This window comes from Euleptes europaea, chromosome 17 (assembly GCF_029931775.1).
Source record: "Euleptes europaea isolate rEulEur1 chromosome 17, rEulEur1.hap1, whole genome shotgun sequence".
Classification (NCBI taxonomy): domain Eukaryota; kingdom Metazoa; phylum Chordata; class Lepidosauria; order Squamata; family Sphaerodactylidae; genus Euleptes; species Euleptes europaea.
Genome location: NC_079328.1, coordinates 20,347,778 through 20,361,314, shown reverse-complemented (window position 1 = coordinate 20,361,314; position 13,537 = coordinate 20,347,778). Strand labels below are relative to the sequence as shown.

At 41.6% G+C, this 13,537-nt stretch overlaps 1 protein-coding gene across 1 annotated transcript in view; it reads right to left on the bottom strand.

Moving 5' to 3' along the window:
* Nucleotides 1-13,537, bottom strand: part of ANO2 (anoctamin 2) — a 152,121-nt gene that overhangs the window by 83,562 nt on the left and 55,022 nt on the right. The window contains exons 9-11 of the mRNA XM_056862313.1: nucleotides 11,243-11,377; nucleotides 10,041-10,201; nucleotides 4,363-4,445 (exon numbers count right to left, since the gene is read on the bottom strand). Of these exons, the coding sequence (XP_056718291.1) occupies nucleotides 4,363-4,445; nucleotides 10,041-10,201; nucleotides 11,243-11,377 (379 nt within the window). The remainder of the gene's footprint in view (nucleotides 1-4,362; nucleotides 4,446-10,040; nucleotides 10,202-11,242; nucleotides 11,378-13,537) is intronic.

Below are 13,537 nucleotides of genomic sequence, written 5' to 3'. Positions count from 1 at the left end.
AGAAAAGTTATATATAACAAACAAAGATTTTTTGAACACGCGAGTAAACCGGGTAAAATGTTAGCTTGGCAACTTAAACAAAAAGGAAAAAAAATTCCAATAACCCAGATTAGAAGGAATGGTAAGATAACAAGAATTAAAGAGGAGATAGTTGATACGTTTGTGAAATTTTATACAGATTTATACAAAAAAATTTTAGTTTCAGAGATAGAGATGGAAGCCTATCTTACTAAATCGGTCTGGGGGAAAATAACAATTGAAAATAAAGAATTCTTAGATTCTCCAATATCTACGGAGGAACTGGAACAAGCAATAAGTAAAAGTAAACTCAATAAGTCCCCTGGACCAGATGGCTTTACAGCATATTATTATAAAACATTTAAAGAGCAATTAATTCCTTATCTTCTGGAAGTGATGAATATAGGCATGACAAAAGGTACTATCCCTCAAACATGGAAACAAGCAAACATAGCATTAATACCAAAGGATAACTCTGATATTTTGGAAGTTAAAAATTATAGACCGATTTCATTATTAAACATTGATTATAAATTATATGTAGCAATTTTAGCTAATAGGTTAAAAAGAGTATTGAATCAATTAATATATGATGATCAGGCTGGATTTTTACCCGGGAGGTTGATTAGTCAGAATGTAAGGGTGGTAATAGATCTTTTAGAATATGCGGAACAAGACACAACACCAATAGCCTTGATATTTTTGGATGCTGAAAAAGCTTTTGATAATGTTAATTGGCAGTTTATGATTAAGGTATTGGAGGTTATGGATTTTGGTGAGAGTTTTAAAACTGCTATAAAAGGTATATATACACAACAAACAGCTAATTTGATTGTAAACGGACTATTATCACCAAAGATTGAAATTCAAAGGGGAACGAGACAGGGTTGTCCTCTTTCCCCTTTACTTTTTATTTTAGTTTTAGAGATATTATTGAATAATTTTAGAAAGTCTAATGATGTAGTAGGGGTACGAATAGGGAGAAATCATTATAAACTTAAAGCATATGCTGATGATTTAGTATGTTTTTTGACTGATCCAATTGAACAGTTTGATAGATGGAATAACATTTTGGAGGTTTATGGAAAGCTTTCAGGTTTTAAAATTAATAAAGCTAAAACAAAAATCTTAGTGAAAAATATGACTCGTAACAGCAACAAATATTAAGTAAAAAGACGGGACTCAACATTGAAAATAAAGTTAAATATTTGGGTATATGGATATCGAATAATAATCTCAATCTATTTCAGAATAATTATGTAAACCAATGGAAACAAATAAAAAAAGACTTGATAAATTGGGAAAAAGTACCCCTATCATTATGGGGAAGAATAGCAGTAATTAAAATGATGCTATTACCCAAAATGCTTTTTTTGTTCCAAAATTTGCCAATAGTGACAGGTGCACACATATTTGAAGATTGGAAAAAAGATGTTATGAGATTTCTTTGGGGTAAAGAAAAACACAGGATAGCATATAATAATTGAATAGAATTGAAGGAAACGGGAGGTTTGGGTTTACCAGATTTAAAAATGTACTACCATGCGGCCTGCTTTACCTGGATCAAAAATTGGATCCTCTTAGAGAATCCAAAGTTATTAGAATTAGAAGGATATAAGCTAAGGTTCGGGTGGCATGCTTATTTATGGTATGAAAAACAGAAGGTGAATAAAGAATTCAATTCTCATATTATAAGGAAAAATTTATTACAGATATGGAATAAATATAAAGATGCTTTAGAAAGTAAAACCCCTGGGTGGTTAAATCCTATAGAAGCATTTATTAGAAGAGGTTCACATTTAAATTTGGACTGTGATATTTATAGAGAAATGATAGATTACAGAGATGGGATATGGGTTTTGAAAACACGTGAAGAACTACAGATAAAAGATTGGTTTATGTATTATAAATTAAAAGATATTTTTGTTAAGGATAATAGATTGGGATTTAACCGATCCAAATCTAAACTTGAGATAATATTATCAAAGGGTAATAAAGGTTTGATAGGAAGGATTTATAAAGTACTTATAGAAATGAAATTAGAACAGGAAAGGGTCAAACCAGTTATGCTGAAATGGATGAGAGACTTAGGATATAATATAGAGTTGGAGATTTGGGAAAAATTATGGAAAAATGAATTTAGGTTTACAATCTCGAATGAAATAAGAGAAAACTTATATAAAATGTTTTATAGATGGTACATAACTCCAGCATTATTAAATAAAATGAAAAAAGATTATAAAGCTTTTTGCTGGAAATGTGGTACCGATATAGGCACATTTATGCATAGCTGGTGGTATTGTAAAAAAATTAGGAGATTTTGGCAATTAGTTTTGAATGAGACTAATAATTTGATTAAAATAAAAATTAAGAGAGATCCCGCCTTTTGCTTATTGGGCATTCCAAAAAAAGAATTGGATAAAGCTGACAGAGTCATATGTCAATGTAGTTTTGCAGCTGCAAGGATTACAATTGCTAAAAAATGGAAGCAAACAAATAAACCTTTAATTAAAGAATGGAGAGAGAAATTATGGATGTATATGCGGATGGCCAAAATTACAGCATCTTTACATGGTAAAGACATGGAGGAATTTAAAATTACATGGTCAAAGGCCACTGCATATTGGGATAAATCGGCAAAAACGGATCTTAAGAATTTAGTTAACGAATTATAGTATAAAGTGATTTTAACTAATCTATAACAATGTGATTTATTAATCTTTGTCATGACACCTCATTGGAAGTCCATTGGTGATGGGCACAGTGGTGGGGGGAGGGTTTTTGACCTAGGGCGTAATATTTAGTTTTATATGAATAACAATGTATAATAGAAACTTACGCTCTATATATGTATATGTATTTTTTCTTTTTTTTTCTTTTTACATGTATACTTGTTTTTTTTTTTTGGTTTTGATTTATTATAAAAATGCAATAAAAAATTTATAAAAAAAAAATTAATGACTGACAACCTATGATGGACAACGATACTCCTTTCTCACAGGTGCTGGGAGACAAACCTTTTCTTGCCCATCAGTCAGCCTCCTAACCTTAAACAACTTCTCACCCACAGCAATACCCTTCCTAACATGGACACGGACTCTGGGACCAGGGCCTGCAACAAACCAAGATGCCAGCCCTGCTCCCATATCCACTCTGACAACACAATAACTGGACCTAACAACACCTGCCATACCATCTCGGGTTCATTCACTTGTTCATCTTTTAATGTTATATATGCCACCAAACGTCAACAAATCAGTACGCATGCAAAAGAATAAATGGGCATAGATCTGACATTTTGGAGAACTTTGATTCGTAGGGTCGCCATGAGTCGGAAGCGACTTGACAGCATTTAACACACACAACACCATTGAAGTCAACAGGCTCAGAAGCCTGTAACTCTGTTTAGGATTGCACCGCTAGCTACTCATTCTACCTTATGGCAGAAATAATTGGAGAACGTTATTTTCTGCTGCACTGGAGAGGGAGATGTCATAGTTTGCCCTCCCGATTTTGAATGCTGCACAAGATTCCTATTAGGACAATGTGGTCCAGATGACAGGAAAAGGTGCTGGAGCAGCTATATAATCTGGCTCTACCTCTTCGGAGCAAGCATTTGCTGCCTGCTTGCTAAGAGTATCTGAGATGACTACAAGAGTCTTCAGGCTTGAGCCTTTGGCAAAGAGAGAAGAGCAAGAAGTGGAGTAGGGTTGCCAGGTCCCTCTTCGCCACCAGTGGGAGGATTTTGGAGCGGAGCCTGAGGAGGGCAGGGTTTGGGGCGGGGAGGGACTTCAATGTCATAGAGTCCAATTGGCAAAGTGGCCACTTTCTCTGGGTGAACTGATCTCTATTGGATGGAGATCAGTTGTAATAGCAGGAGATCTTCAGCCAGTACCTGGAAGTTGGCAACTCTAGTTGCCAGGTCCCTCTGCTCCATCAGCAGGAGCTATGCGGGGTGTGGCTGAGGGTGCACAATGCACCAATGTCACTTCCAGGTTTATTTGGAAGTGACGCAGATGCTCTAGCAATCTCAGCTGGAACTCTATGGTTTCCATAGAGTTTTGGTGGAGATTTCTAGAGCATCAAGGTCATTTTTGGGTAAACCTAGAAGCAACATCGATACGTTCCATGGATCACATGTGCGTGCCTCCCCCTCTGCCTGGCCCTCTTTTGCCCGCTGACCAGCTGAGGGTCAGCGGGCAGCCCAGTGGATTGGCGGGCTTTTGCATGCCCCCATCGAGCAATTGGCAAGCCTAAAGTAGAGGAGCCTCCTACATATCTTAAAACTGCTGTACATTTTTTCACTAAAAGCAAATAACATGTAGTTGATCCATTTAAACTTACTTCTTCTTCCTCCAAGCCAGTTAAATCCCAGAAATAACTCAGTCTCATCTGCAAACGCTTCCAGTTTTCAAGAAACATGGTGGCTGAAGAGAAAGAAAACCCAATTTTAATCACAAGAGAGCTTCAAGATGCAAGATACTCAGCAGCAATTATATGCTTTACCAGAACATTATGTATAGTATAGTATAGTATAGTATAGTATAGTATAGTATAGTACAATACAATACAATACAATACAATACAATACAATACAATATAATGCCCTGACCTGGATGGCCCAGGCTAGCCTGATCTCATCAGATCTCAGAAGCTAAGCAGGGTCGGCCTTGGTTAGTAGTTGGATGGGAGACCACCAAGGACTACCAGGGTTGCTGTGCAGAGGAAGGCACTGGCAAACCACCTCTGTTAGTCTCTTGCCATGAAAACCCCAAAAGGGGTCGCCATAAGTTGGCTGCGACTTGAAGGCACTTTACACATACAATACAATACAATACAATACAATATAAATACACACACACATTCTTCTAATATAAGCATGTGACAAATCTGAGACAGAGAAAGAAGCTTGTATGCAACAGTATGTGAGGCTTTACATGGGACTGCCATTGAAATGTGTTCAGAACCTATAATTAGTCCAGTTAGATTTCTAGTATTAGCTATATGATGCCAGTTTTGTATGAGCTCTGCTGGTCAGTAATATGATTTTGGGCTAAATTCAAGACGCTGGCTCTTGCCTTTAATGCTCTTTATGACCTTGCCTTGGGATCATTACACATGCATTTTATTTACATTATCCACAACAGTTTTCAGTTACAGGCAAAGTGAAGGACTCAAAGCAACAAAGGGGAAGGCTTGTTTCAGGATTACCAAAGACCAGTGGGAAGAAGTCAGCAAGCTGAGGGAGCCAGCGTGGTGTAGAGGTTAAGAACGGTGGTTTGGGGTGGTGGACTCTGATCTGGAGAACTAGGTTTGATTCCATATTCCTCCACATGAGTGGTGGGTGCTAATCTGGTAAACTGGATTTGTTTCCCCACTCCTCCACATGAAGCCAGCTGGGTGACCTTGGGCTATTCACAGCTCTATTAGAGCTCTCTACCTCACAGGGTGTCTGTTCTGGGGAGCGGAAGGGAAAGTGATTGTAAGGTGGTTTGATTCTTCCTTCAGTGATAGAGAAAGTCAGCATATAAAAACCAACTCTTCTTCTTCTACCAAGAAGAAGTTTGCACTAGGATGCTACTGTATGCACAGAATGTGGCAGGGGCAAAATCCACTGCTGTCACTTCAGAAGACACACATATATAAATACAATGCATTGCCTTCACACACCTCATGCTCATGAAGAGCTGCACAAGTTTTACTGGCCTACGGTTGAGGACAGCTACGGTTTTTCCATCTAAGCTGGCCTCCCTACCCCTTCCCCCTACTGTATTTATATCATGGATTTCAATCATATGGGGGCCCTGGCCACTTGAAAGCTGCAGTGGCTCTTTTCTTTATGTGCACCATCTGTTATTTACTTGCTGATCTTTTATAGAATTTTGTATAGATTTATGGTTTTATCTATGATGATTTCTCTGCAAAGATGTCAGAGAGTACATCCAGCACTTCACCTGTCAAACGTCTGTTGCACCTACGCAAACTAGTTCCGTAGATGAGACAGCATGAACTTCTTGTACCCAGATAGCAGACATAGAAATGAGTCAACTTTCATGTATACGTTCTGGGCCAATATCCAAGCAGGCACTAGGAGATGCTGTCTACAAATCCAAATGCAGTTAAGCCCAAAAGTCGGCCATCAATTTCCGTCATTCATCGGCATTCTTAGCACAGATTGGATGTGTGAACTAGAGTTGTGCATATTGATAAACCCGAACCGAATATAAACCTGAAAAAGGCCTTTTCATATTCTTTCAGGTTTAATTAAAGCTGAATATTCAAACTGGGAATAAAGCTGAAGCCGGATAGCTGATCTCCAAATCAGCCGAATAGGAATTCAGCTTTTTTGGCTTTGGTTTTCCCCAGGCTTTTCCCTAAGGGAATTTTTTTAATGAGCTCTGGGGGAGGCATTTTTGGAGGCAGAGTTCTCAAATTTTCAGGGTAGCTTCAAGGGACTCTCCTTGCATGAACCCCGAAGTTTGGTAAAGTTTGGGACAGGGGGTCCAATTTTATGGGGTCCCAAAGGGGTCAACCCCCTCCTCCATAGAGAAGCATAGTAAAGTTTTCCTACACCTTGCTTTGAAAGGACTGCTTTCTGAAACGCAAGTCGGAAAGTTTCTAACCAAACAAAGGAGGAAAAAGTAATCACACAAACTAAAATTCTGACATGGATGCTTCTGCTGCAAGAAATTCCTGCCAGCAAAAGGCAATTATCTAAAACTCCACAACATATTTCCTTTGAAAGTAAAACAGATCCATTTTAATCTGATAGCTTGTTTTTGTTTGTAGGCTTTTTTTGTTTATAGGAGTTCATGATGTCATTGCATCACATGTAGCGTAATGACTTCATTAACAAAAGTCGCATGTTGCCACAGCCCATCAGATTAAACCATAATGAAGCCACATGATATTGTGGACATTGAGGGTAAAAAAAAAAAAAGTAAAACGGTACTGAAGTAAAATGGTACTGAATGGGACCTCCATGGACAAAAGCCATGTGGGACGGGGGCTGTAGTAAGGAGGGGAATTGGTTGACATTGCTTGAAAAAGCTGGCTGGATCCAGCCCCCTGTTTGCCCCCAAACAATTCACCTTTGAAGTAAGTCTAACAGCGCATTCCTGAAAGGAATGCCTGCGCCAGGCTTAGGAGGCAACGCCGCTAGTTTGCTTCCTAAGCCCGGCGTAGGCATTCCTTTCAGGGTCTGTCCAGGGTCCTCTGCCCAGGGTCAAAAACCTGTGCAATCCTCATAGGGTTGCATGGGAAATACGCCAGCTAAAAGCTAAAAGCTGTCATATCCTTAACAAAAATAAAAAAGGGGCGTTCCCAAACCGAAAGTGCTTGGGAGGCCGACTAACGTCAGCCCTGCCCCGTGGCTGCCGCCATTACGCCCCAGGAACGTCTCCCGGGGTGCCGGAACACCTCCTGGCTCGTCGCCGCAGCCTGTGCCAGCGGCCAGGGGCTGATGGGAGGCGGCAGCGGTCGGAGAGCAGCGCCCGGCCCTGCACGCCAGCGCTGGAGCCACTCACGCCAGCGTGTGCCTTCCGGGCGCTAGCGGTGTGGGCCCCTGCGCCCGCCGTAGTCGGCCTCCTAAGCGCTTTGGGCCCATTTTTCAGGAATGGGCTGTAACAATTCCAATGTTACTAACTGTTGAAATATCAAGGCTTTCATTGACATAGAACAAGAATGTTGACCATTTTTCAATGAATTAATCGCACTGTCACGTACTGTAAAAGAAACATCAAATTCTCCATCAGTGTTTCACCCCACATTGTCTTTTGCCAGGATTCAGCACAAAGACTTGTGGTTTGTTTTTCATTCCCTAGCAAGTTCTAATCTTGCGGCAGAGATTAGGGAGTGTGCGAGATTTTTACGCAACAAATTTTTATTTTGTCCTTGGAAGACCTCAAACCGATCCAGGATAACATTCTGTATCCTCACCTTACCAAGCTGTACATAATCACATAACTACACATGATTCATTCTCTTCTAACAATATGGGGAAGAGGTGAACAAAATGTATGGTAGCACAAAGTTCCAGCATCCTCACCCCTTTAGCCTTTTAACAGGGGATTTCCTCCCCTCCTTTACTGAGCCATTGCTCAACGGTGAGCTATGGCTCAACTGTTGGGAGGAGGGGGATTGCCAAGGTGAAGGGTCCAGCAAGATTCTCATCAGGTTGGTGCTTTTGTGCCAATGCCACAAGAAGGAAGGAAGGGGGTGGGGAAGGATGGAGCCAGCAGCAAGTGAAGTGGGGGAGATGCTATCCCACTCACTGCTCTTCCACAGTAGGGGCAGTTTTGCCCACCCCCATATGGAACTAGATAATGTCTGCCTGTCTGTCCATAGATAAGTTCCGTTGGGACTCTGCCTAGGCTGGATGCAAGCTGCAGGACCTCAGAGAACTCCAAGTTGGACAACATTGTTCAAAGGACGACAGAACCAGGCAGCTCTCCTCCATGCTGCAGCAGGTCCAGAAAGATCCAACCAAGCCCCAGCCTCCTACAGCAAGGTCTGTCTCTTAAAGCACCCATGCTTGCATTTGGCTTTGCACTCTAGCAGCACCCTGTGATCTCCTGGAGGGTCCCTTCTGGCCTCTCCAGCAACTGGAACTTGGTGAAGACAACTTCAGAGGAAATTGACAATGAGCCTACAGAGGGTTCTGGCTGCCTTCGTAGAGGGGCTGAACCACTACCACTGGTGTCCAGATCTAGAAGAGCTGTTCCCCCTGCCCAAGATTGTTCTTTCCGAGACATTAGCTGCAGGCTCCACCAGCCTCCATGGGCCTTCCATATTAATATCAGGGCCTGAATAAATGCTGGACATGGAAGCTCTCCATCCAAGTTTGGACCAGCCTTGCAAGGCATTCCATCCACAGAAGCCACAATGTGTTTGTTAGTCTATAGGGTACCACAGGATTCTTGGTTGCTATGTTCATAACATGAGCAGTCACACGCTGAAATAATTTTTGACTAATTAGCCTTTTAGCCAATGAATGGAGTACATTTAAATAAAACTGGGCATTACCAAAACCCTATATGTATGTTCTCTTTCTGAGGCTACTGAAGAAAATGTGAAATGATTGATGATTGATGGATTGACTGAAATAATTTACAAGTTAACAAAACAAAAACAAAAGAACAAGCACTGTCTCAGAAGGAAGTCTTGTTTTATTTAATCCCCTACCTTATTATATTATCAGTTAATCAAGCTATTGTATAAAAAATGTATAACCTTACCTTTGATTATAACTAGGGTTGCCAGCTCCAGGTTGGGAAACACCTGGAGATTTTGGGGGTGGCGTCTGAGGAGGGCGGGGTTTGGAGAGGGGAGGGACTTCAATGCCATAGAGTCCAATTGCTGAAGTGGCCATTTTCTCCAGGGGAACTGATCTCTATTGGCTAGAGATCAGTTGTAATGGCAGGAGATCTCCAGCCACCACCGGGAGGTTGGCAACCCTAATTATAACTTTCTTTCACAAATTAACAATGGCCTCTCCTGCTTTATCAGCTAAATGTTTAGTTACCTAATCTACTGGTTAAAATGACAGCTGTAATCAAAACACTTCTGTAAAGGTAAAGGTAGTCCCCTGTGCAAGCACCGGGTCATTCCTGACCCATGGGGTGATGTCACATCCCGATGTTTACTAAGCAGACTTCGTTTGCGGGGTGGTTTGCCAGTGCCTTCCCCAGTCATCTTCCCTTTACCCCCAGCAAGCTGGGTACTCATTTCACCTACCTCGGAAGGATGGAAGGCAGAGTCAACCTTGAGCCGGCTACCTGAAACCAACTTCTGTCGGGATCGAACTCAGGTCATGAGCAGAGCTTTTGACTGCAGTACTGCAGCTTAACACTCTGCGCTACGGGGCCCAAAAACACTTCTGTAGCTCTCCACAAATCTTGGGCAAACACTTAGTTCTGCAATTCACATCTTGTAGGCAATTTTGCCCTGTCTATTATTAGCACATTCATCTTTTCCAGTCTGGGTTTTGACTAAGCCGTATGAACATTCAGAAAGAAGCTTACCCCAGAGAGCCATGAAAATGGAGAAGAAGACGGTGGCGGGGTTGTCAAATAAGTGGCTGGCCCGTGCCGTGCCACAAGCAGTGCTGAGGTTCCAGTAGTCACACGTCTTGTCACAGAGAGGGCACATGGTGAAGGCATTATGTTGGTCACACATCTCCTTGCTACACAAAGCAAAATTCAACAGGTCAGAAAGATGTAGAATCCATCGGGGAAACGGCCTTCTCGATGTTCATTTCACTTTTTCAAACTTCCAAAATTGCCTCGGGCTCAACAAAGTTGGGGGCCCCTGGCCAAGGTGGAAGCTGGTAAGTAGAATATTCTATTTATTTATTAATAACATTTCTTCACTGCATCTCCAGTAAACCAGCTCGAGGTGGCTTACAAGTAAAGCATATTTTTACTGGATACATTTCACTCATGGCAGTTTATAAGCAAGAGCAGCATATTGAAACCATTGAGTATTTTCTTTCTTGTAAATATTTGGGTCCTGACCTGGATGGCCCAGGCTAGCCCAATTTCGATAGATCTGGAAGCTAACCAGAGTTGGCCCTGGTTAGTACTTGGACGAGAGACCACCAAGGAAGTCCAGGGTTGCTACACAGAGGCAGGCAATGGCAAACCATCTCTGTTCATCTCTTCCCATGAGAACCCTATGTGGTCACTGTAAGTCAATTGTGACTTGATGGGATATATGTATCTATGTATTCATGCATATTTGGGGCCCATCTAGCTGTTCAGTGGAAGAACAAGGAGCCCAAAAATCTAAAAAGCAACAAGGAAGAAGCTTTTTCAATGGGAGAAGCAGTGGATGGGAAAGGAGCTATTCCTGATTATTGTAGTCTCCATGGGTGCACTGGGGGAGAGAGAAAGAAGCAATGGAGAACAACTATATGTGTCCAAGAGGCATGTGGGAAAGGGACTAGAGGGGAAAGGCAGAGGAGAGACTGCAAGAACAAAAGGTAGGTTTGTAAGAAAGCATTTCAACTCATCACTGGAAGGAACCAGACAGATGCCAGCAGGCAAAGCTTCCCAATGGTAGGGAGCAGCAAAGATATAGTTGGAAGACAAAACAGAGGTCTATTTCAGTGGGTGCTCTGCTCTGACTCAACCACATGTTCTGGTCGTAATGTTATCTGTCCCATAAAGTTAACCCAATCAGTACACATGAAGTCCCTGAGGACATATCCCACACACCATCTTACCTGGGAACATCACTTTCAATGGTCATACATCCATACAGGAAGACTATGATCCCAACTAAAGAAGACGGCATAAGGAACTCTGTGTATAAGCCCAACCAGGCAAAATACATTCCAATTTTTTCTCCAAAATACTTTCTAAAAAATAAGAAAGAAAAAGATAAAAACAAAAGTTCAACAGATAAGTGCAAGTCCAGTAGAGTTTCTTCAATCAATTGTCATGTATTTTACATGTAGCATTACAAAAGATTAATAGTTTTATCGATCTTATTCGTGAAAATATTTTCTGACATGTACCCAGTATTGAGGACTGAAAAGACAGTATGTACCCAGTATTGAGGACTGAAAAGACAGTAAGCTTCAAAGACAAGCTAGTACAATTTTACACTGTTGACCGCCCAGCCTTTCATTTTAAACTACACACACACACACACACACACACACACACACACACACCTATACACATTCCAGCATGGATGTGCCCATCAACTGTTCCTTCCCATGCCAGCATCCCTGCCCCAATATTTGGGTTCAATGGCATAGGAAGTCACATGGTAACAGTGAACTACATGATAAGATCTTCCATATATGGTTGCCAGCCTCCAGGTGGTGGCTGGAGATCTCCCACTATTACAACTGATCTCTAGGCAACAGCGATCAGTTCCCCTAGAGAAAACAGCTGCTTTGGCAATTGGACTCTATGGCATTGAAGTCCCTCCCCTCTCCAAACCCCACCCTTCTCAGGCTCCATCCTCAAAATCTCCAGGTATTTCCCAACCCGGAGAAAGGTTAGAAGTTAGAACCCAAAATGTTTCCTGCCTTAAATTGTCTACAAAACAGAGAGACTTTTGCCTATCTGCCCAAAGTTTGGTCATTTTCGTCCGGCTTCGAAGAAAATTTTTAAATGTTATAGTCAGAAATGTGTGTTGCACTGAATCCAATGCAAATGCATAATGAATAGAACAAAGAAAAAGAACATCTGTAATAACACAAACATATTAAATTAATACATTTATTTGGAGTAGGAGACAAAAAAGAACAGAAAAACAAATATGAATCATTTTTCTGAATGCCTCAAGATCAGTTTACCAGGAGAGTGTATGGGAGAAAACACACACAAACAATTAATAAGTTTCAGCTACCTGGAATAAGAGTATGGAATTATGATGCATGACGTACACTGGAAAGAATTTTACCCTTTAGGAGAAAGGCTAAAACAAACAAAAGACACCAAACTCTGCTGAGTCACCTAGCTGAAAAGCCTATTCAGTTGGTTCGTACCCATGTCCCATCCTATCGCTAAACCATTTCCATGTTCGCCCAGCCATGAGTCATAGAATGTGCAGATAATTATCAATGTTACCCAACAGCATTCTAAACAGAAGTCATCGCTGTGGTGAGGCCTGGCAAAGGGAGAGCACAAAACCACCCCAGAAGTGCTGCTTTAGTATAAGAAGAGACATCTGCGTACTGCCTCCTTACCTCATTCCATCCAGATGCCATCTTGGTGCCAAGCTCATCCTTGTACAGGAGTTGTCAAAGTTTTCAAACTTCCTACTCTTTCCACAGTATTGCTTGTAAAGTGGCCTGCTCATTTGCCACACAAGACTTGTTCATTAAATAAGATTCTGTGGAATATTGTCAAAGGCTTTCACGGTCAGAGTTCATTGGTTCTGGTGGGTTATCCGGGCTGTGTAACCGTGGTCTCGGTATTTTCTTTCCTGACGTTTCGCCAGCAGCTGTGGCAGGCATCTTCAGATGCCTCTGAAGATGCCGGCCACAGCTGCTGGCAAAACGTCAGGAAAGAAAATACCAAGACCACGGTTACACAGCCCAGATAACCCACAAGAACCAATTCTGTGGAATGTTCTAGACCTGGGGTGTCAAACATATGGCCTGTGGGCTTGAGCCGGCCCGTTGGTATGTATAATTTAATGATAAATGCATTAATAACCATGAAACCCAATTTATCAGTCAGGCAAACAGGATTCCTGTTCGACTCTGTAACTTTCCTATTTGACTCTGGGTTGGGAAATTCCTGCAGATTTTGGGGTGGAGCCTGGGGAGGGAGAGGTTTAGAGATGGGTATAATGCCATGGAGTCCCCAGCCACTGCTTTCCTCTCTGGGGCCCGGCAGTGGCTTCTACCCGGCGGGGAAAGCAGCCAAATTTGTTTGCTCCTGGATTATGTCCCTGTGCATTCAATTTTTTGAATGCGGGGACATAAAACGTGAGATTGGCCAGGGACAAACAAATTCGATTGGCCATGCGTTAATGGCCCAACTCTTCTTCTTCTTTC